The sequence below is a fragment of the Danio rerio genome, chromosome 7 (genome assembly GCF_052040795.2).
Source record: "Danio rerio strain M-AB ecotype USA chromosome 7, GRCz13ab, whole genome shotgun sequence".
Taxonomy (NCBI): domain Eukaryota; kingdom Metazoa; phylum Chordata; class Actinopteri; order Cypriniformes; family Danionidae; genus Danio; species Danio rerio.
The window spans coordinates 42,193,673-42,215,328 of record NC_141027.1 but is presented as its reverse complement, the minus strand read 5'-3'; the positions used below and the strand labels follow the sequence as shown (position 1 = coordinate 42,215,328).

Sequence of the window (21,656 nt, the reverse complement as noted above, 5' to 3'; positions counted from 1 at the left end):
AAATCCGTGCCTTCTATTGCTCTATTTAAAAATATTTTAAAGACTGTCAATTTAGAACAGTGCACATGTTTTAACAATGGATTATGGATTATATTAATTGTGTCTGTGTTATGACATTATTTATTTATTTGGTTTGTGTAACTGTTCGAAGCGGCTTGTCGACCGGGACTCTTAATGATAATGACCGATATCTTAAAGGGACATTCCTGGATCCTGGTTGAATAATAATCAATATTCAAAGACTCTAGTTTGAAAGTAAATTAACCCATGAAGGTTTAACAATGATTTGTTCGAAAATGTGTTGACATCAGGCAAACACATTAAAGTCATTAACAAAAAAAAAAAACTCATAAATTTGAATGACTTGCATATCTTTAATATTCAGTTGAAAATACTATATACAAGCTTAACATTGGGCAAGTTTTCAAAAATTCTGTAAACAAGAAATCAATCTATATGACAAGCAACTAATGCATGTAGGGAAAACTCATTTGCTCATCTCATACTCATGAGTAAAGGCACCTCATATAAAGTGATAATCAAGTTCAATGGATGCATTAACAATATTCATTCACTGTTAATGGCTTAGATATGATACATGAGAGATGTGTCAGAAAGAGAGAGAGAGAGATTTACAACTTTGGCACTAACATCTCTTAATGGCTGATATTTCATTCGTAAACAAAACTTACTATCTGAAATGAGCTAGGGGCCTGTACCAGTGAGGTTTTATATCGGTTTGTGCCAATCCTGCTTTAAGAGATCATGTAAGGCAGGGGTGCCCAAACTTGGTCCTGGAGGGCCGGTGTCCTGCATAGTTTAGCTCCAACTTCCTTCAAACACACAGATCTTAGTATAGCTGGAAAGAGCTTAATTAGCTGGTTCCGGTGTGCTTATTGAGGTTAAACTAAAATATGCAGGACACCGGCCCTCCAGGACCGAGTTTGTGCACCCTTAAATGTAAGGCATGGGCCTCAAACTCAATTCCTGGAGTGCCACAGCTCTGCACAGTTTCTCTTCAACCCTAATTAAACACAGCTAATCCAACTAATCAAGGTGCTCGTGACTCAATTATTGGGATCAGCTGTGTTTGATTAAGGTTGAAGCAAAACTGTGCAGAGCTGCGGCCCTCCAGGAATTGAGTTTGAGACCTATGACATGAAAAGATCAAGTTTTTCCAGGGTTCACCACTGTAACTTTAATAACCAACATATGTCAAAATGCGGTAAGTTCTTCCTACAAAATAGACTTAACAGTAAACTAATTTGATGTGGACCAGAGCAATCATTCTAAAAACAAAACAAAATCACATAATCAACTTATTGAGAAGTAATTGCAAAGGTTTTGACCATTAACATGTTATAAAAACATTTACAATAGTTTCAGTAATTAAATGCAATTATGTATATATTTTAAATAATATAAAATAGCATTACCTATCATTTTTCAAACTGCAAAGGTTCTCCACTAGGCTTACGTGTTGATGTAAAGTGTGTAAGAAATGAGGGAAGTCTGTTAATGTTTACACACATCAGAGCTGCCTTAAACTTGCAGTGAAATAAAATACAGCAGTGCCTTTTTTCCATCTGAAGATGCCTTTCTATGGTATTTTCTATATAAGATGCTTAAAACTCTAATTTAACTAAAGTTTAGTACTGGATTAAACTAAGCCCTGTTTGAGAAACCGGGCCGATAACAACTTGGAAAACTTAAGTTGTATTTTGCGAGTTTTAAAGCATCTGAAATGCTGCTAAATGCTTTTAAATTAATAAATCACAAAACTAATCCAAGTCAGTTTCATTTGAATAGAAAAGTATACGAAATATAAATACATACTCAATCTTCAGCAAATAGAAAAACTGAAACATGTTCTCCAATGAACTCCAAATCAAAAAAGAAAAAAAAAAGTGAATTGCTTCCAACAAAGCATGACTGAATTGGTTTGTTTGTTTGTTTATCTGTAGATATAGTTTAGTTAGATTGAAGGCACAGGCCCCTGCTCTGATTCAAACAGAATTAGGTTTAATAGAGTAAACAAAACAAAAAAAGATTTGCAATTCAAAAACAAAAAGATTTTTAATTCAAAAACGGAAGAAAAGACATCAGTAAACAAAAACAAGCCAGCACTTTCTTTAGTCAAAGTTATTAGCCAGCCTGGGAAACACACAGGTTTCTGAAACGCCATAAATCATCAGCTCAGTCACAATCTTCCACAGAAGCTTAACTTGTGGCTGAGCTTGCAATTTTGTGAGATAAAATATTTATGTACATTGCATGGCAATGAGCGCAACTAAGGATGAGGACAAAACAAGCATTAAAACAGTCCCTCCTTGTAAACTTTCCACAACCATAACATGAAAGATGTACCCTCAGCGACACCACACCACCTCTTCCTCTTCACCGGCAGAGGAAGTGGCTAGATCCCCGTCAGAGTTTATATAAGGTGCTACACAAGATTTTTTTAACTGGAACATTGCTGATGTCAAGCTTTACAGTTCAGTTCCTGGTGTGGAAAGTTGTTAATAATGTTTGTAACTGAATTTCACGTACGAGAGAGTGTTTTTAATGCACCCTGATGTAAAACTAGCAAAATTAAAGGGATAGTTCACCAAAGAAATTTTTTAATTGTGTCATCGTAACTCCTTTACATTAATCCTCCAATTGTTTCAAATGAGTTTTAGTTACTTTTTTCTGTTGAACACAAAATAAGAGAAGCTGAATAATAGTGAAAAACAGCCATTTACTTCCATAATATTACTACTGGCGTTAATGGCTGCTTCAAAACAAAAAAGAAATAGATTTCAAATGTTCACTGAAATACTTGAACTACTGAATGAGAGTAAATGAGAAACTTTTAAGACAGGGAGGGTGAACTAACCCTTTCATTTTAAGACGAAATAAATAAATAAAAATGTTCCTATGACCCATTTCTTTCTTAATAAAAGTAAAAAGTAAACATTCATCAATTATGAATAAACTATTAATTCTTCCCCAAAACACACCTAGAAAGCATTCCCCCAAAATAGTAGTAAACAAGGCTGTAATTCTAGGCTTAAGTTATCTTTAAAATTTCAATTATCTAAAAAAAATAAAAATAAGCATGATACTCAACGCTATGTTTACAGTTTAACTGAGCAATTAGTGTGTTAAGCAGGTTTTCTACATGTGTGCAGCTACTCCAGAGCAGAATACTCCTTCAGGAAACTGACGTGGAAGTCTCGCAGTTTGCCTAGTAGTACCTTCAGCTTTTCCTTGGATGGCAGGATTGTCATTCTGGAACAAACACAAAGAGGTCCAAAACTTAAAACGGGTAAATATACATATGTTGAGGTTTTGAAGACATGCATGTTTGTAGGGATTTTGACAGACTAGTAACCTGACCAGCTAACAGGTTACACAGAACAGTTGGTCAATTAACAATTGACACAGAAACAGACAATTTTGGGGGGTTGACAAACTAAAATCTAGCCAACCAACGAGAGTGCGGTTTTTGTTTACCTGCCTTAAGCTGCAAAAGTTACAGTACAAGAATACTTGATGGCGCTCAAACACAAAACAGTCTGGCTCACAGGTGTCAAACTCAGGAGGCCCGCAGCTCTGCACAATTTACTTCCACCCCTGATTAAACACACCTGATCAAACTTAAGCTGCGGTCACACTGGGCTTTTCCTCCCACAGACTTCCATTCATACGCACGCGAATGCGTCAGACCGGAAACGCAGGTTCATGCGCTAAGTTTCGCAGGTTGCTGCGGTGCAAAGTTCAAGCTTGGTGAACTCTGACCTGCGAAATCGCATCACTTGACTGCATGAGACCAATTGAGGATCAAAACATAAGATCTCTGGACAGAAATTTAAAACATGGAGCAATCACTCACTTTTTTAAATGTCTGATAATCTTGTTTAATCCCCCCCTTTTTGCAGCGCCAGCGCCGCATGACAGAATATCGCATGCTCAAACTCTAATGTGACCGCAGCTTAATTGAGTCTTTCGGGCTTGTTTGAAACATACCGGTAAGTGTGTTGGAGCAAGGTTAAAACTAAAATTGTGCAGGGCTGCGGCCCTCCACGAACCAAACTTGACAGCCCTGGTCTAGCAGATCACAAATTACAGGATAAATAGGATTTAATTGGTTAAGTTTCATTTTATTCAAATTTTCTCAAAAAAAGCACAAGGCTGATTTGTGCAACATGTGAGTATCAGAAACAAAGGTCCACAGCGCTACAAAAGTATTTCTGCATCTTTTTCTCCATTATCTCTGTATATACACACACACATTTCTTCTTCAACAATGAAAATCATTTTGGTATGAATGCTGAATCAAGTGGTAAAACTCCATGTGTGCTTAAGAGTACACAATTTAACAGTCCTCATTTCTGCTCTTTTCAATGTTCTGTTTGCATGTTTCTTTCTGCTGCCTGTGCTGTCATAGCTCAGGATAATTGCTAGTGTCGTGTTTAGGAATCAATATCATGATGGACCTTTTGGCAAGGCCAAAAATATTTCTCATAACGCTTTCATCAGAGTTGACAAACAAACAAACAAAAAACAAAGATGACAGACTTAAAAATGTGTACTAAATGACCAAACAAATAACTTTGAGCTACAAGAAGAATGTTACCTGAAGTGATAGGTTCCATCTTTCTGGCCAAAACCACTACCAGGAACAACACAGATGCCCGTCTCCTCCAACAGCCTCAGACAGTACAACATGTCAGGCTGCATTCCTAGAGTCTGTGAAACGAATCATAGTGAGACAGCAGAACCAAAGCAAGTTCTAAAGGGGTGTCATTAGAGTGCCATCATTTTCACAGCTCAAAAACTGATGAACTGATTTAGCAGGCTGCAGACCACTTCTTCATTTATTGCAAATGCCAAATTAAATATACATAAAACAAATATGAATCAATAAAAGTATCGAAAAGATTTAATGTTTGTAACGTTAATAGTTATTGAGCAACACTTAAAGTAATCACTATGTTTTAAATTTTAAAAAATTTAAAATGAAGGCTACAATCCCTTTCCCAAACCGTCTGCAGTAATGTGGTAATAATGTAAGTGTTCTGAAGAGTAAACACTTGTTTGTGTCATTGTAATATTTTCTTCCAAAGTAAATGTTCAAGAACAGCTTCACGTTTAAAAGATTTTGTCTTTAATCATATAAGAATATAACTTTTAAATACAATAAATATAAAAATATAAATAAATACTTTGCCATGGGTCCCCCTGACTACCCTATGCCACCTCATTAAGAAAACTCTCGACTCGTGTCATCACATCGATGACTAATGAATTCTGCAAAAGTTACATTTACCTGCAGCAAACTTCCATTATGAACTTCACCTCTGAAAACTAGACTAACAGTTTCAATTTCAGTTTACTAAAACTTCTGTTAAGCTGCTTTGACACAATCTACATTGTGAAGTGCTGTAGAAATTAATATGAACTTAACTAAATTATGCAAGTAAGCATTCATTTGATTCTTAGTGGCTACATGAATATAAACCACCACAACTAATATTCATGCAGCATAGCATTTGCAGTTAAATTAAGCTGGCCTTCCAGGTAAAATTTCTAAACAAAAAGTGTTGAACTAGTGGTGCAGGTTCCACCCTTGTTTAATCAGATAACATTCATTACCATTCCAGTGCTCATGAAAGCAGGTTTGCTAGTTTTTCAGTGTTCACTGTAAATTGTTCAGACACCTGGTCACAAATAGCAATGCTGCAGTAAAAGAACTTGCCTTAGCCTCTTCCACAGCTTTAGGGGGGATAAAGATGCGAGGGAAGGCATACATGGCCCCCTGGACGGGATTACACTTAATTCCGGGAACTGCATTCAGGATCTCCTCAGTTAGCTTAGCTTTTTCTGCTAAAGCACCCAGCACCGATGACTTCTCCTGAAAAAAAAGATCCGACAAACCCCATCATGTCACCCAGTCAAAACCTAACAGAGAAATACTTAGGATTGTTTACATTTTACAGCTTCATCATGTAAACATCCAAATGTTAAAGATCAGCAACCTGTTCCAATGTCAATAGCAAGTGTTACTTCACACTAGACTGACCTGGTGGAACTGTTGGTATGAGTGCTCGTCTGGTTGAGGAGGGTTGACAATGACATCCATTGCAGCCTGGCCAGACAAGGGTGGACACAGTCGAACGGATAAGAGCTTCACCAGCTGCGCCTTGACCTCAGGATCCATGTTGATCACCTCCATATAACCTCCTCTGAAGCCACACCTGAGGCATGAACAAGGACATGAGTTCTACATTCATTATAGCAAGACACTACAGACTAGGGCTGTGCGATTTGGGGGAAAAAAAAATTATATTGTGTTTTTTTTTTTTTTTTTAACCAATATTGTGATTTGATTTGCTATTTAATTTTGTAGTCTTGCGTCAGCTCAATCTGAATGCAGTGCCAACAATTCTGTGACAGCTCTTAATAATTCCCTGTTTTTGGAGTCTGACTTAGAAACAAAAATATCCTCACATTACCAATGTCCTGTTTTTCTTTGATTTTAATTCATTTATTAATGCTTTTGAAGCAGCAGACACCATCATCCTACTTGTCCACACTTTCCCGTTTGCTCTATTTTCTTCTTTTTATTGTAATTTTTTTATTATTATTATTGTGGCCATACTGCATTGTTCGGATGCAAATCTGATTGGTTTGCTCATTTGCTCTGGGTGGAGGCAATTAAATACATATTTTATATTGCAGCCTCTTGCGATTGACTAATCACTACATTTCAAATTGCAGTTTGTATTAAATCGCACAGCCCTACTACAGACGCTACTTTTTATTTACATGTCCATTCTGAGATGATAGCCATTCATAAAGCATTTTGCACTTCTTTTGTAAATATCCAAAACAAACTTAAAGATTTTCGTCTTTTCAATTTCAACTACTATCAATTCATTTATGTCTACGTATTTTTAAAGGCATTACTTTTCTCCTGCACTGAACCATAAATCTTTAATTTAGCAGTACTTACAAACCTCACAGTTTTATTCATTTCCCTATTCATAAGGGGAGGGGCATGCAGTATTTTTAAAAGTATTTCACAAGGTTTCTGCAGGTTTCGTAAAGACAAGTTTAAGATAGTCCACTGAAAATAAGATTTTTACTCATTTACTTCTAATGAGGCATTTCTTAGATACATATTTTGTAATATGGTGCCAAAACAAGCTAACTCTAGTTTTTTTTTTCAATATAACTTTTACAATTTTTTTACACTTATAATAGACAAAGTTTGCACAGACGTCTGTCCAGGTCATTGTCCTCACTGGGTAGCTATAACAACATGGAGAACTTTTAAACAATGCAAGTTAAAAAGAAGTGGGTTATTCTCGTATGTCTAATACGACATCAGGTAAAAATCACTTGATCAAATCTAGTCTTAAAACTCTGAGATTTCAGGTTGGATTTCATGTAATTTATTATTTTCCAATGCATCCCACTCCTGCCACTTATTTAAAATGTAAATGTTTTTTTAGATTGATTGCTAGGTGATTAAATGAGTATTGACTGGATTGGGTAGCTTTACTTGGACAAAGGAAAATACCAGATTAAAATTAAGTTCTACAACACAATATTTCAGTGAAATATTGTTTCTGACATTTGAGACTTTAAGACCCCATGGACAACTTGATTCTGAAATATTTCGAGGACCAAACCATTCCAACTTTACGATGGATTTTTAATCAAGAGATACAATTCTGGGAAATACGGTTATAAATATTATTTAATTTTTACCATATTCACCTGTACTGTCTCGACTTGAAACATAAATATTTTAAGTTTCTTTTGAAACAAACACACATTTTTAATTCCAGTCAAACCACATTCCATTTGTTGAGAGGGTAGTGTTTTAAACAACAATTCATGTCAAATAAGATTTAATATTTTTTTTCTTCTTCTTTTTTCTTTTTTTTTTTTTTTAAGAAATAACGTCTGAGGCCTAGTCAGTAGACTGACTTTGACCAGTTCAAGTCATCCTTGCAAATGTCAATAACCCGACTGAAGGTGGTTGATATTTCAACATCAGGTCTATTTAAATATTGCAAATTACAAAGTCAGACGACATCTAAATATGTCTCAGGATACTGTGGTTATGTCATGTGAAAGTGTGTGAAGGGTCAGTGAAAGCTGATCTAGAGCAGACCATATCAAATGGCGGCACATGCTAACCCTAGTGAAGGATCAAGAACAGGGACACTCCGCCAACCTGATTTCACAAAGTAGAACATGTTCCTGGATTAACATCCACGTGTTGATCTTGGAACAACATCCCAATCAGAATTAAGGGATATGCTTACCGTTTATGTTAAGTTTAGGCTTATAGTTAGGTTTATGCACTTCTACATGAGTGTTATCCAACAATTATTCCCCTCTGATCTTGGGAATAATTATACAGTTATGGTTGGGTTTAGGTATGGATTACACTTTTAAACAAAATTGATATTACAGCCTCAACATAGGTGTTAATCTAGGATGGCATCGTTCTTGGCAAAATCATGATGTGCAGGGACACTCACTCTCCTGTGTAGCCTTTGGAAGTGGAATGGAAAGAAGCGAGCTCCACACTGTTGTAGTACTCAGGACCCATCTCGTATAGCACCTTCTTAAAGGAGTGGAACTGACAATCTGGAGCATACACATTGTCCTGATACACCTGCCAGCAATGGCACAAAACACCACTGAGAACATGGTGACCATGGGGAGGTCAAACTAAGTAAACTTAAACGGTGTTTAGGGAACTGAGGTCAGAATACATCCAAATACATTCAAATTAAATATACAATATTGTCGGGGAATAATATGATTTTTCAAAAATGATTGGTCACACTTACAATAAGGTTCATTAGTTAAATGTTAATTAATGCATTTACTAACATGAACAAACAATGAACAATACATCTACTACTGTATTTGTTCATGTTAGTTAACGTTAGTTAATGAAAATACAGTTGTTCATTGTTAGTTCATGTTAACTCATGGTGCATTAAATAATGTTAACAAGCATGGACTTGGATGTTAATAATGCATTAGTAAATGTTCAATTATGAATAATAAATGCCGTACATGTGTTGTTCATGATTAGTTCATGTTAGTAAATCCATTAACTAATAAACCTTATTGTAAAGTGTTACCAAATGATTTTGAAAGTAGCATTTTGTGAGGATCAAGACAGTGTTTACTTGTACAGAAAAAGTATAGTGTTTATTAACACTATATTGCATTGCATTACTGTTTAAGATTATTTCCTCATTTATTCCTGTGATAGAAAAAGGCTGAAAACTCAGCATCAATACTCTACCATTAGGCCTAACATTATTCTTACATTGTAAAATGAAGATTGGGTGCTCAAAAACATTTATTATTATTATTATTATCATTATTATTATTATTGTTATCATCATCAATGATATCTGATTTGCTTAATATCTCAATTTAAAAAAAAAAAATCTATGTTAAATAAAATATTATATAATGAATGCAAAAAAGCACGAGTTGTGATTACCTCATCTGACATCACAAAGAGGTTCTCCTCATAAGCAAAGTGCAAGACTTCTTCAATGCATTTTTTACTCTGAACCTGACCTGTAAAGAGAAAAGAAAGACAAATGGGGAAGGGAATGACAGAATTAAAATGAAAGTTCACCTAAATGAAAAACAAAACAAATTTTAAAAAAAATAAGAAAAAGAATGCAAGCATTATATAATTAAAGCAATCAGCAATCATTTCTTATGATGCAACTTAAAAAGCACACAGCTGGACAAATTTTGCTCATGCTAATTACTACATTTAATGCCTCATGACAAAACAAAGAGTGCGTGTACACAAAGGCGCAAAACATTAGACAAATGCGCTGTGTTTTGTTTTTGTAAGTTGGACATGCCGCAGATTTTGCTCGCATGTCATGAGCTGCTGAAGTCACAAACAAAAAAAACTACTTAGTGGTGCTCAAACATAAAACAATATAGTCAAGCAGATCAAATAGGACCCAATAGCGAGTTTCATTTCACTTATTTTTCTTTTATAGGTTGCAACTTTTTCCCACAAAACATTTAACTAGTTGTTTAGTGCTGTAGCGGAGAAGATTAAACAGAAGTGGAAAAGCTTAAGCGATATAATTCAAAAGGAAAAAACTGAGGATGACAAGTTCTGTGCAACAACTTGCTTAGTAACATTCAATACGAGTGATTTTGCACACTGCCAATCACCAGTGAAAAAAACAAATAAATAAATTGAGAGACATCTACAAAAAAAGGGAACATGTGCAAGTTAAGTTATCTTGTTGTGCACAAGATTTAGGGTTAAAAGGGCTGGGGCTCAAGAATATAATGCCTAGAATTCATATGGTTGTAACTTTAGATGTCACCAGCATTAGTCCCCATTCACGAGTTATCATGACTGGAAAAGAACATGGGGTGAAAAGGACACACTTTTCTTTCCAGGGGACATGCCAGTGAATCCAAACAACCAGAAGGGCATTGTGTTTCCTAGCACACAAGAATACCTACCCGTAGGATTGCCAGGGTTAATGATGCAGATGACTCGGGGCTGGCAGTGCTGTTTGGCAGCCTGATAGGCTCTGTGAAGTTCATTGATGTCCAGGGCCCAGCAGTTGTCCTCATCCAAGTAGTAGTTGACCTGAACAGCATCCATCTCTGAGATTGCGGCAGAGTAAAGCGGGTACTGAGGAATGGGGATCATTACACCAGTCCGAGAAGAGTCTTTCCCAGAAACCAGCAGCCGCAGAATAGTCTTAAAAACAGAATGTGTTATTGTTGGTATCATTAACCAAGTAATCAGTCTCGATTGCACATACACAGATTCTTACCATTATGCCATCACTAGCTCCAGTGGTGAGGTAAATGTCCTCCCAGTTTGAAGGAACTCCCTCATCTCTTTGCTCTATGTATGCAGCGATGTCTTTACGAATGTACTCCACACCAGCACTTGCACTATATGACCCTGTGACAAAAACACATGCGTTAGCATTCATAAAACTGTTACTGCAGCAAAACACTCAATGCAGTGTTGTGATTCAGGGCTATTGTTTTCCAGCTTCCTGAGAACTGCATGATCTGCAATAACAGGGTATCATGGATGCTTTCCAGTCACTACTCTGTAAACGGTTTTATATTTTGATTCCACATTGTGGCCTTCACACACCCAGACTGTGACCTCCGCAGCCCTGCAGGATACGCCGTGCTCTCCATTTTGCATCCTCTGGGAAACTAGGGCTTTCCATAAGCTCAGGGAATGTGCAGAGAGCAACCACCTGCACAAACACAGATTAAAAATGAGTTTGAAAGCTTTTTTCATTGTGCTAACAGATATACAGGTAACTAAGATAAAACATAACACATTCTTAAATGAAAACCAAAAGCTTAAAAAAACTTCAGTTTAGTTTAAATCCCCAATGTGGGACACACTGACCAGAAACTATTACTATAAATAAAGTATGCAGCGTTGTGTTTGGTTGGCTCTTAAGAAAATGTGCTTCACAAACTGCACTGTCTCAGGCCACAACAGCATCTTTTGTTGTGCTCATGATGAAAACACAGATCAACTGAGACTAAACTAGGCCAATCATAAGAGACTGTCACCCACTGGAATTTGCAGTGTGTTCCAAAACCCACTATGTGGAGTGGTCAACAAAAGCTGCCTTTCTTTCATGCCACTCTACAATGAGCACAAACAGGACTCAGACTCCTCATTAACCTGAACAAACCCTTCCATGGTTCAAGAGTCGAAAAATATTTAATCTTCTTTCTAGGTTAGCCCTTTAACTGTAGAATGGATTGCATTTCTCAACTCCTAATGTCACTAGTTAACATACTCAATGTATTTTTTTCAACACATGCCATAGTTTCTAATTTTTTTTTTTTCTAAATATTTAAGACCAATTTATTTATGAACATAATCTAAATAAAACATTTTTGAACACTAAATCATCTTTATTTTTAGAAGCATGCGATGAAATTTCATTATTCGGATGGCATTTCTTTAAATATTGTTTTTTTATTTATTTATTACAATAAAACCAAAATCATCTGTAGTAGTGCAACAGGATTGTCCGCTTGATTTTTTTTGTAAACCAACGAGTATTACTTTAATACTCAAATATCTCCGTCAGTGTTTTCAAACTATTACATTTAATTTACCAAAGTCACCAGAGTCCCAATCTATTAAATGTCTTGAAGCCACAAGTCAACCTTGCCATGGAAAAAAAGGAAAGGTGGCCAAAATACACCAAACTACCAAATTTTACATTTTTTGTGTAGGGTTATATTTTACAGTACTTAAAAAAATAGTCAAATGTCTCTGTCAATGTTTTCAAATTATATATTTACCAAAGTCACCAGATTCTCATTTAACATGTTTTTTTTGTATAATTGTGTACATCTCAGGGATGTATTGTCAACATATAAACATATAAATAAATAAATAAATAAATATATATATATATATATATATATATATATATATATATATATATATATATATATATATATATATATATATATATATATATATATATATTTATTTATTTATTTATTTATTTATTTATTTATTTATTTATTTATTTATTTATATATGAGTATATATATACACAGCAAGGATAGGTGGACTTTAAAGTGTGGGTGTTGCATTTTTTAAAAGTGGCAAACCAATGGTTAACAAAATTAATAAAAAGGGAAGCATTCTGAAAGGAGAGTGTCAACTGCAAGATAGAGTTCTAGATTTATACTAAATGGCTGCAATTTGTAGACTTGTTTCCTGTTAGTGCAACTTTAATATTCTGCCACTGCTGATTTGCATGAGAAACTTAAAAGCATTGTCATTTCAACTGTGCAAGAGAAACATGAATGGCCAAAAGCAGAACAAAAGCTCTACCTCAATTTGAAATTATTCCACTGCTGTTTAATTATCTGTAAATGTAGTAATTTTAATAGTTTGAATTTGTTTCCTTTTTAATATACACATTGGTAAAAGCTTTACTGCAAGTAAAAACTAAGAACAAATCCTTGATTTCTAATAAATGTCTGGAAGCCACATTTTTGTTGTTTTTCATATATCAGTGCAATTCCATGCAAATGTCAACCTTGCCATTGTTTCACCAAAATAGAGAAACTGTTTCTACATTTTGTTTAAGCAAGTATTTTACAGTACTTTAAAAACTCAAAAACATCTTTGTTAAATCAAATATAATTGTTTGAAAACATTGAGTCACACAAGAGGCAATTTCACATCCGTTACAGTCATAATGGAGAGACGTCACATCCATAACAAAGCTTTTCCCTCATAAATGCAAAAATGTCAATTAAAAAAAAAACATTATGTTTGCTTAATAGAGAGCCATCTTTTATTTTGATTATAATTGTTTATTTTGGGTTGTACAGTTTAATTTACAGAATTTCTACAAAGTATGTTGTGTACTGTAAACTCGCAGACGTTTTTGGTCACATCCATAACGCATGTTTATTTCCCTCATTTAAAATATAAAATGTGTTTACAGATTGATATTTTTCTGCTCCCATAACTCTGGTAGTTTTGGAAGATATAAACAGATGTTTCAATATAATGTTAACATATACTTTCTATGTGGATATATGTTTGAGTTTTTACTGTAAATGTCACATCCATAACGCTGGAATTGCTCATCATAGAACTTGCAGTTTTCATTTTACAATGGCTGTGAGATGTTATAATATACCTTTGGTTATCCCGATCTACCAACGTATGAAAAAAAATTACTATTATTACACCTGGTGGGACCAAATCAAGTTCTGATCCCACCATCTGGTGCCTCTACTCTCAAATCCAAGAAAGAAGTTTTTTTTATACAAGAATGTTATGCAATGTTGGGTACCTGTCTGAGGAAGGTGATTGGTTGCTGTCCCATGGCATGAGCATCACCAATATTGGCTTTGATGACCTCAGAGAAGGGTTTTGTTCCACCCTATAAGAGAAGAGCACAGATGATCATTATGTGAACAACGCCTATAAAATGTCCTGCCTGGAAAAACACACACACACACACACACACGTCCCTGCATGCACCAGACAGCTGTGGGAGAATTATTATGTCTTCCAGACCTGCAGTTAAAGCGGATGTTTGCCTGGACATGCATAATTAGACCTGCACATCAATCAGTCTAAATAAGACCCTCTACAGGCATAAATCTAATAATTTATCTACACATCACTTACGACCTCAGTGATATTACACTTAACCACTCTGTGTGGACATTCTGTATCTGTACCATCTAGTCACATGCAAAGGGAGCAGCAATTTAAAGTTCAACCGCAAATGAAGGTCACGTTATGAGATGATGAAGAGACCATCAGGGTTTGAGGGGGATCATGCCCTTGTCAAAGGTCCAGAATGCACCTGTTCATGGGCTATAAATGAAGCCCAAGCGCTCATCTGTCATCACTGAGCATGCAAGCTCAAACTTCTTCGTCATGGTAAAGAGCGTTAGATAACATTACTGCTGAATGGTCAACTACTAATGCTGTTTTGTTGCACTGCTTTGATAATGGCACTGCAAGGAGAGCAGAAAGTGGACTGAGCGTACTGCCCCGTTCAAAACAAGCTTCATGGACACGGACTAAAAAAGAATGAATGAATGAATGAATGAATGAATGAATGAATGAATGAATGAATGAATAAATGAATGAATAAATAAATAAATAAATAAATGAATAAATAAATAAATAAATAAGACAAGCAACGACAAGAGACAAGACTGGGTGGAGGGACCACTTTGCACATTACTTACAACCACTGAGCATGGTATGAAAAGCAGTATACCCCTGAAGGGATGTTAGAAAATCTCTTCTGAAACTAGTGCAGAAGGGATTTAAGTATAGTTACTGAATAATTGTTATATCATTTTAGTTAGTCTAAGTCAGCTAGTTATTCATTTCTACCTTAAACTGAACATTTACAATTAATTTTTTGGTGAATGCTTTTACTTTTTGGCAGTTAAAAAGTATGTTATTGTGTTTTTTAGCTTAATAAATTAAAGCAGCAATAAAAACATATACTAGCTGGTGTATCAGAGCAGTTTGCAGATTTAATACCTAAATACATGGTTTATGCAGGGTTCTTAATACCAAATTAAAGACTTTAAGACACCTTTAAGACCTTTAGGAAAGAAATTTTAGACATTTACAGAGTTAAACACAATGAATTTTTGTGATGGCCTAGTTACTTCTGTAAATAGCTTTTTTTTTTAAAAATAAAAGATCTTATAAAGGGATGCGTTGCTTTAGTTCTTTCCCTGATTAGGGAATTTAATTTGGGGAATTTGCTGTAAAATGTTAAAATGCTGGTAATCTCTTTGCAATAAAATACTTAAAAACATTTTTGAGGTGTATTATTGGTAATTTGGGGTCAGCCTGATTGGGTAGCTTTACTAGCACATAGAAAAATTAAGACTCCTTGAAAATGATTTAAGATCTACAAGACAATATTTCAGTGAATTCAAGACTTGTTAAGGTCTAAATGTTTGTTTTTGAAATATAAGACATTAAGACTTTAAGACTCCCCTAAATAATATTCCTCAACGGGTGGCATCTCTTTAAAATCTCCAGAAATCACAATTGTTTGATGGTATCGATACATACTTTTTAAATAACTTTGCCTTAAAGACGTCCGTTATTTGAATCATTCTGTCAAATCAATCAAAACTGTTGATATTACTAGGACCATGAAGTTAAACGCCTAACATGTTCATTATGCTTAACTGAATACATGTTAGCCAAAAACAAATCATTTTAGATCTGTTTATTACAGATCTATGGACAACTCTTGGATAATAATAGAAGGCCAAACTGTAACAAACATGTTCTGTAAAGTGGCTGAATAAGCAAGTATAATAATGCTATGATTTAATAATAATTAAAAAAGTTAAAGATTTTTTGTAACTTTTTATACCACTGGAGACAACACTGAACATGAACAAAACCCATACACTTTAAAATGTTTATCCCTCAGAAAATACACGAAAGTTTGTTTAATTTGGGTATGCTTAAACCACAAACTAGGATTAAATAAGTTAAAGGATAAACAAAAACTTTATTTTTACAAAACAAAGAACACACAGCCTGTGATGCTGTGGTCAGGAGCATGTGACTGGAACTGCCTCTTTAAAGAAAACAAATCTCCGAAACATGTCCTCACCTCCTCCAAGCATCTCTCAATCTCTCCAGCTTTGATAACGATGGGTCCTCTCACGGCGTACTCCACAGCCTTCACCTGCGGGTTCAGGGTGTCCATCGTCAGGGTCTTCTCTCGCATCTTACCGTGCAGACCCCCGGCGGGCACTTTAGCCTCGGCGGTGCTGAAGCGCATCTGGCCGTACTTCTCGACGGACGGAGCTTGAGACTTGTGTCTCACCCCGTTAAGAGATATCAGCGGGGTGCACTGATCCAGAGCCCCGGCGACCAACGACCGAGCTGCCAGCGACTGCAAGCGAAACATTTCGGCACAGTGAGGAAGTCAAGTCCGTTTGAAGAATCAAGCTGTCAAAAGCCCGAGAGAAGGATACGCGTTTGAACTGATAACGGGAACTCTCGGTCTAACCGTCAGTCAGAACAAGTAAACGTTAAAACTAACAAATAAAAAGCGAAATCACTTCAGACAATGTTTCTTCTGTACTAGTCCGGTCTGCATAATCTAGCGTTCAGACCGTATCAGCGATTGACCACACCGCCCGCCTACTATCATCCACCCGCCAACCTTTATGGTCTCTCATTCAGCGCGCTTGTGCTTCTGTTCGTCATGGGTGTTGTAGTTTTTTCCTAGTCCAATTAGCTACAGTTGACAGTCAATTGCAAACACAGTAAAACTACAATACCCAGCGTCACATGAGCTGCCGCAGCCGGTGGGTGTGTGAGGGGAGGAGACTTTTTCGACTGTCACAGCCGGCTGAAATTTCATCAGAAAGTATGCAAAAAACCCTAAACAAAACAGAAAGATCAAAACATTCACGCTCGCGCGCGCACACTTTGCCATCAAAGGTGACACAGATTAAATATTCCTGAAATTATGAACCTTTTTTGTTTTCAAATGCTGAATATTTTAACATTAATAATTGCACTATATATCGATATAGTTCACCCCGCAAAAAAATTAAATTACATCAGAGTTTATTCTCCTTTATCACTGAAAAAAATATTCAAGGATAATTCCTTGGATTTACTAAAAAGTTTCAGTTAGAGGGTTGTAAACAATTTATTTGGGCTGATTTTAAACAAACTAGTTAAATTGAACATTACTAAATTTAATTTGTTTTTTTAAATTCAATACAAAGAAATTGTTTGCAACAAATTTTTCAGAATGAGAAAAAAGTGCAAAATTTTTGTTCATATTTGAGTAGTTTTAGGTTTTATTATAAATATTTTTATTTAGAATGAAATGTCGCCATCTGCTGGAAACAATGCTGTTTTACAAGCAGTCTCTTCTCAACAACTTCATTTATAAAACAGCATTATTGTCAATTATTATTTATTGAATTTTTCAAGATGAGTTGTATTTACAGCAATGAGTAAAACATAAACAATATACAGTATTTTTAAGGGAAAAAACGAAAGAAGTAAAGAAAAAAGTAAAGAAGAAAAAAAACAGCAGTGTGGGCTAATTCAGAACAATATTACAATAACGTAAAGTGCACAATTAAGAATAAATAATAGACTTATAATCAATACTAAGACAGGTCACAGGAATTTCCCACAGCTTCTGAATTGACTTGGATTTTCCTTTTAATATATGTCCAATCTTTTCCATAATTATGGTTTCTTTAATCTGTGTTATCCATTTCTTGACAAGAGGAGGTGGGAATAATTATTATTATTATCATGATATGATCACTCAGAAATTTGTAGTATACCTTTTATTTATGCTGTAACACTGTTTGTCAGGTTGCCTTTACTATTATTATTATAATTTATTATTTTTTAAGGTTTCCCAGTGATGGGTTGCAGCTGAAAGGGCATCTGCTGTGTGTAACATAGGCTGGATAAGTTGGCGGCTTATTCCGCTGTGGCGACCCCAGATTACAAAGGGACTAAGCCGAAAAGAAAATGAATGAATAAGTGAATTATTATTTTTTAAAGTTAAGGTGATAAGGTGGCTCAGTGGTTAGAAGCTTGAAAGTTGCTGGTTCGAGTCCAGGAGGGATCAGTTTCTGTTTGGAGTTTGCATATTCTCACCATGTTGGCATGAGTTTCCTCTGGGTGCTCAGTTTCCTCCACAGTCCAAAGACATGCGCTATAGGTGAATTGAATAAACTAAATTGGCCATATGTATGTGTGTAAATAAGTGTATGGGTGTTTCCCAGTACTAGGTTGCAGTTGAAAGGGCACCTGCTGTGTAAAACATTTCCTGGATAAGTTAGCGGTTCATTCCACAGTGGTGACCCCTGATGAATAGAGACTAAACCGAAGGAAAATGAATTAATGAATGTTCCGTAATTATGGTTTCTGTAATCAGGATTATCCAGTCCTTGACAAGAGAGGTGTGAATTATTTTTATCATGATCATGATATGATCATTCAGAAACTTTTATTTGTACTATAATATTGTTTGTCAGGTTGCCTTTATTAGTGTTATCATTTATTATTTTTTAAGTATTTTTTATGAGGCAAAGTAAAACTGAACTCGTAACTGTTGACTTGTCAGTGAAGTTTTTTGATACAAAAAAAAGCCTCAAACAAGATACTCATTCAGTCACAGAAATTCAGATTTTCTAAGGAAATGTAATTAACACCCTATGTACCAGCAGCTTACGTCATCTTGTGTGAGGTTAAAAGAGCAGTGTTGTGCTGAACAATGACCTGTTTAACATAAGAAGAGCACATAAGTTTCCCACAGTGCAACCAATAACCATGAAGTCTGCAGAGCCACACATGATATTCTTTTAAGATTGTCTTTTCTGTTTCAATAGGCACTCAGCACAAGGCTTTTAGGTACTTTCTACTTCATTAGGCACTCAACACAAGGCTTTAGCCATTGTTCAGTGACATGGAGAAAAATGCTGCTTTACTGCTGTAAATTGTCTGCAGTTTAAGGCTTGTGCTTCAAAGAGTGTATGGCATGCGGTGTCCGGGGAGTTGCTATAACAGAGATAGCAGCAAAAGAGTGAGGAAGGAAATGTTTTACACAGATGACAGGAGTGACTGGAAGAACTGTAAAAGCTGCATGTTGTAATTGCATATTTGTGTTGAATGGGAGTAGGCCCACAATTTGGGACATTCTACCAGAAACGTACAATATCAGTCCCTGAAAAAAAAATAATAAATACAGCGAATAAAAAGTATTTCATCCTAAAAATGGACTGATGGCTGATTTTTTGTGAGTTGCTATTAATTTGGTTCTCTTTACAACCATAAAACCCTGTCGTTTTCCTTGTCCTCAGCCCATTTCAAACTGCAACTTATACTAATAGTTTTGTTATGCTAAAAACTGTTATTAAGGGGGGGGGGGGGGGGGGGGATTCTGAAATAGCAAGTTTAAGTTGTTATCATTCACATCAAATGATTTAAAACTTGAAATTATAAATAATTTCTACAAATAAATGTTATTTTACAACTGTGCCCATGTTTCGGTCAGTCCTGTCACATTTGCATTACATTTAACATAAAATGTGTGCAATACACCTTTAAGGCTATGACTCAGAAGTGACATCATTTGACAAAAGAGAAGCTGACAGTGATCATAGATGCCAACTGTGTCCCAATTTTGGCAAAATGGTAATTTATTTATCTCAAATATCACTTCCAAAAGCTTTTTATTTATACAAACGGACAAATTGTAATGTCTGCTTAATAATAAAACTTATTCTTTTTTATGCATATTTTATATTCATAAATGTACATTTTCAAATCGAAAGCCGATAATTATAGCATTTATACAAGAGATTAAAAATTACTTACTTACAATTCCAGATTCACTTCACAAAAAAAAACTCAAAACATATACATTTTGCATGACCTTTAATTTCTAAATTACTGTTATCTTCTTATTTTGCCCTCTTCACGCTTAATTTCTTTATTTCTATCCTCAGATCAGATAACCTGCTCATGTTTCTTTGTTTTGATTTCTGTTGTTTTTTCCTCTTGTTTTGTCTTTCTTTATTTTCACCATTGTAAATAATCTAATGATTATTATTGTAAATGATGTGTATTAAATTTATCTTTATGTTATATAATAAAAGTTCAAAAAAGGTGATAAAGAATGCGTTCTATCATTAAATTGTATGATTTTATGCTTGTTCCTATCAGGTCCTGTCAAGTGAAAATGTATTATTATGGTAGAATGTCTCCTTTAGCCATCATTTTTCTTAAGTTTAACAGGTTAACTCACACCAACATAAAATGTTCTCTCTTTTTACTCACTCCCAAGAGGTTTCAAACTTTTAAGACATTTTTTAAGTTGTGTGTGAGTTAAACACACAAAAAAGATGTTTAAAAAAATGTTGGAAACCTGTACCCAACAAATACTATCATAGTTAATGGTTACCAATTTCCAACATTTTTTCAGAAATATTTTCCATTGTGTTCAACAGAAGTTTGCCTATACAATGAACATTTTGATTCGTCGCCCATTTTGTCAGATAAAAGAAAAGTCTAAAAGTGAATAGGTTTCAGAAGGGCATTGTTATGAAGGAATAACTGGGAAAAAACTTAACAGGAGGATAAAAACATAAGAAAAAATGTGACTTTATTGTAAGTAAATATGAACCTATACGAATGTTAACATATATGTGAAGTGAAAAAAATAGTTAAAAAATAGCATGTCAACTCTTAAAATAATAATAAAAAGCTATACATTTACTCTGAGATGTAAGTAATTTTTTAATAAATGGAACATAGCATTTTTTAGCTTACATTTTAGTGTGAACCTTGATTAATAAAATGCCAAAAAAATCAACAGCTACACTCTAAAAAATTATATAATCGATTAGTCCTGAAAGCATATGTTCTCAGGTCATTGTAACTTATTAGTTGTTCATGTTTTAACCTAATTGTATAAGTTGTGTAAGCTGTTTTAAATCAGTTTAACATAATATGAATTAAATTGGCTCATAAGGTTAATTTGATTCAGCTTAAAAACTTAAGGCAACTGATTTTTTACAGTGTAGTGGAAGGCTAAGAACTGTTTTCAAAGCACAACTGACTTGAAAAAAAGCCAGGACCAAAGTTTCAGCTATAAATCTTCATTACTGGATTGACTAAAAATAAAAGTCACCTTCTATTAGGATGGCATGGCTGTAAATTAAGACCAAAGAGTAAGTAAAAAGTTTAAAAATGTAATTTTGGGTGACAAATTCTTTTAAATCAATGTAATGTTTTATGTTATACAGTAGATTTGTGTCAAAGATTCTCCTGCAAGAGCCAAATATTACTATTATATATTAAATAATATATTATATATAATATTACTATTAATATTACTATTGAACAAAGCTATTGTTTTATGACAGGGATGTTTGTCAGGCTGTTGGAAATATTGCTCACTGAAATGTTTGTTGTTTCTGAGTTAAAGAGATCTGATAAGCAGCATGAAAACCAAAATCATCCCACACAACCAGTCTTTCAGATTATGCATTAGCTTAAGTAATATTTG

General features: G+C 34.8%; 1 protein-coding gene across 18 annotated transcripts; it reads right to left on the bottom strand.

The window, feature by feature from the left end:
• Window positions 1–354: 354 nt before the first annotated feature.
• On the bottom strand, window positions 355–16,745 carry gpt2 (glutamic pyruvate transaminase (alanine aminotransferase) 2). 18 transcript variants are annotated; one of them, XR_015495008.1, is made up of 14 exons: window positions 16,212–16,745; window positions 13,893–13,982; window positions 11,189–11,297; window positions 10,854–10,987; window positions 10,534–10,777; window positions 9,530–9,609; window positions 8,544–8,680; window positions 6,068–6,242; window positions 5,744–5,899; window positions 4,622–4,734; window positions 1,672–3,273; window positions 1,241–1,633; window positions 940–987; window positions 355–810 (listed from the first exon to the last, which is right to left on the bottom strand). XR_015495008.1 is itself a non-coding variant. In NM_001098757.2 (11 exon segments), coding segments are annotated over 11 exon segments (1,455 nt in total). In that variant the 5' UTR covers window positions 16,329–16,339; the 3' UTR covers window positions 2,887–3,173.
• Between the last annotated feature and the right edge of the window lie 4,911 nt (window positions 16,746–21,656).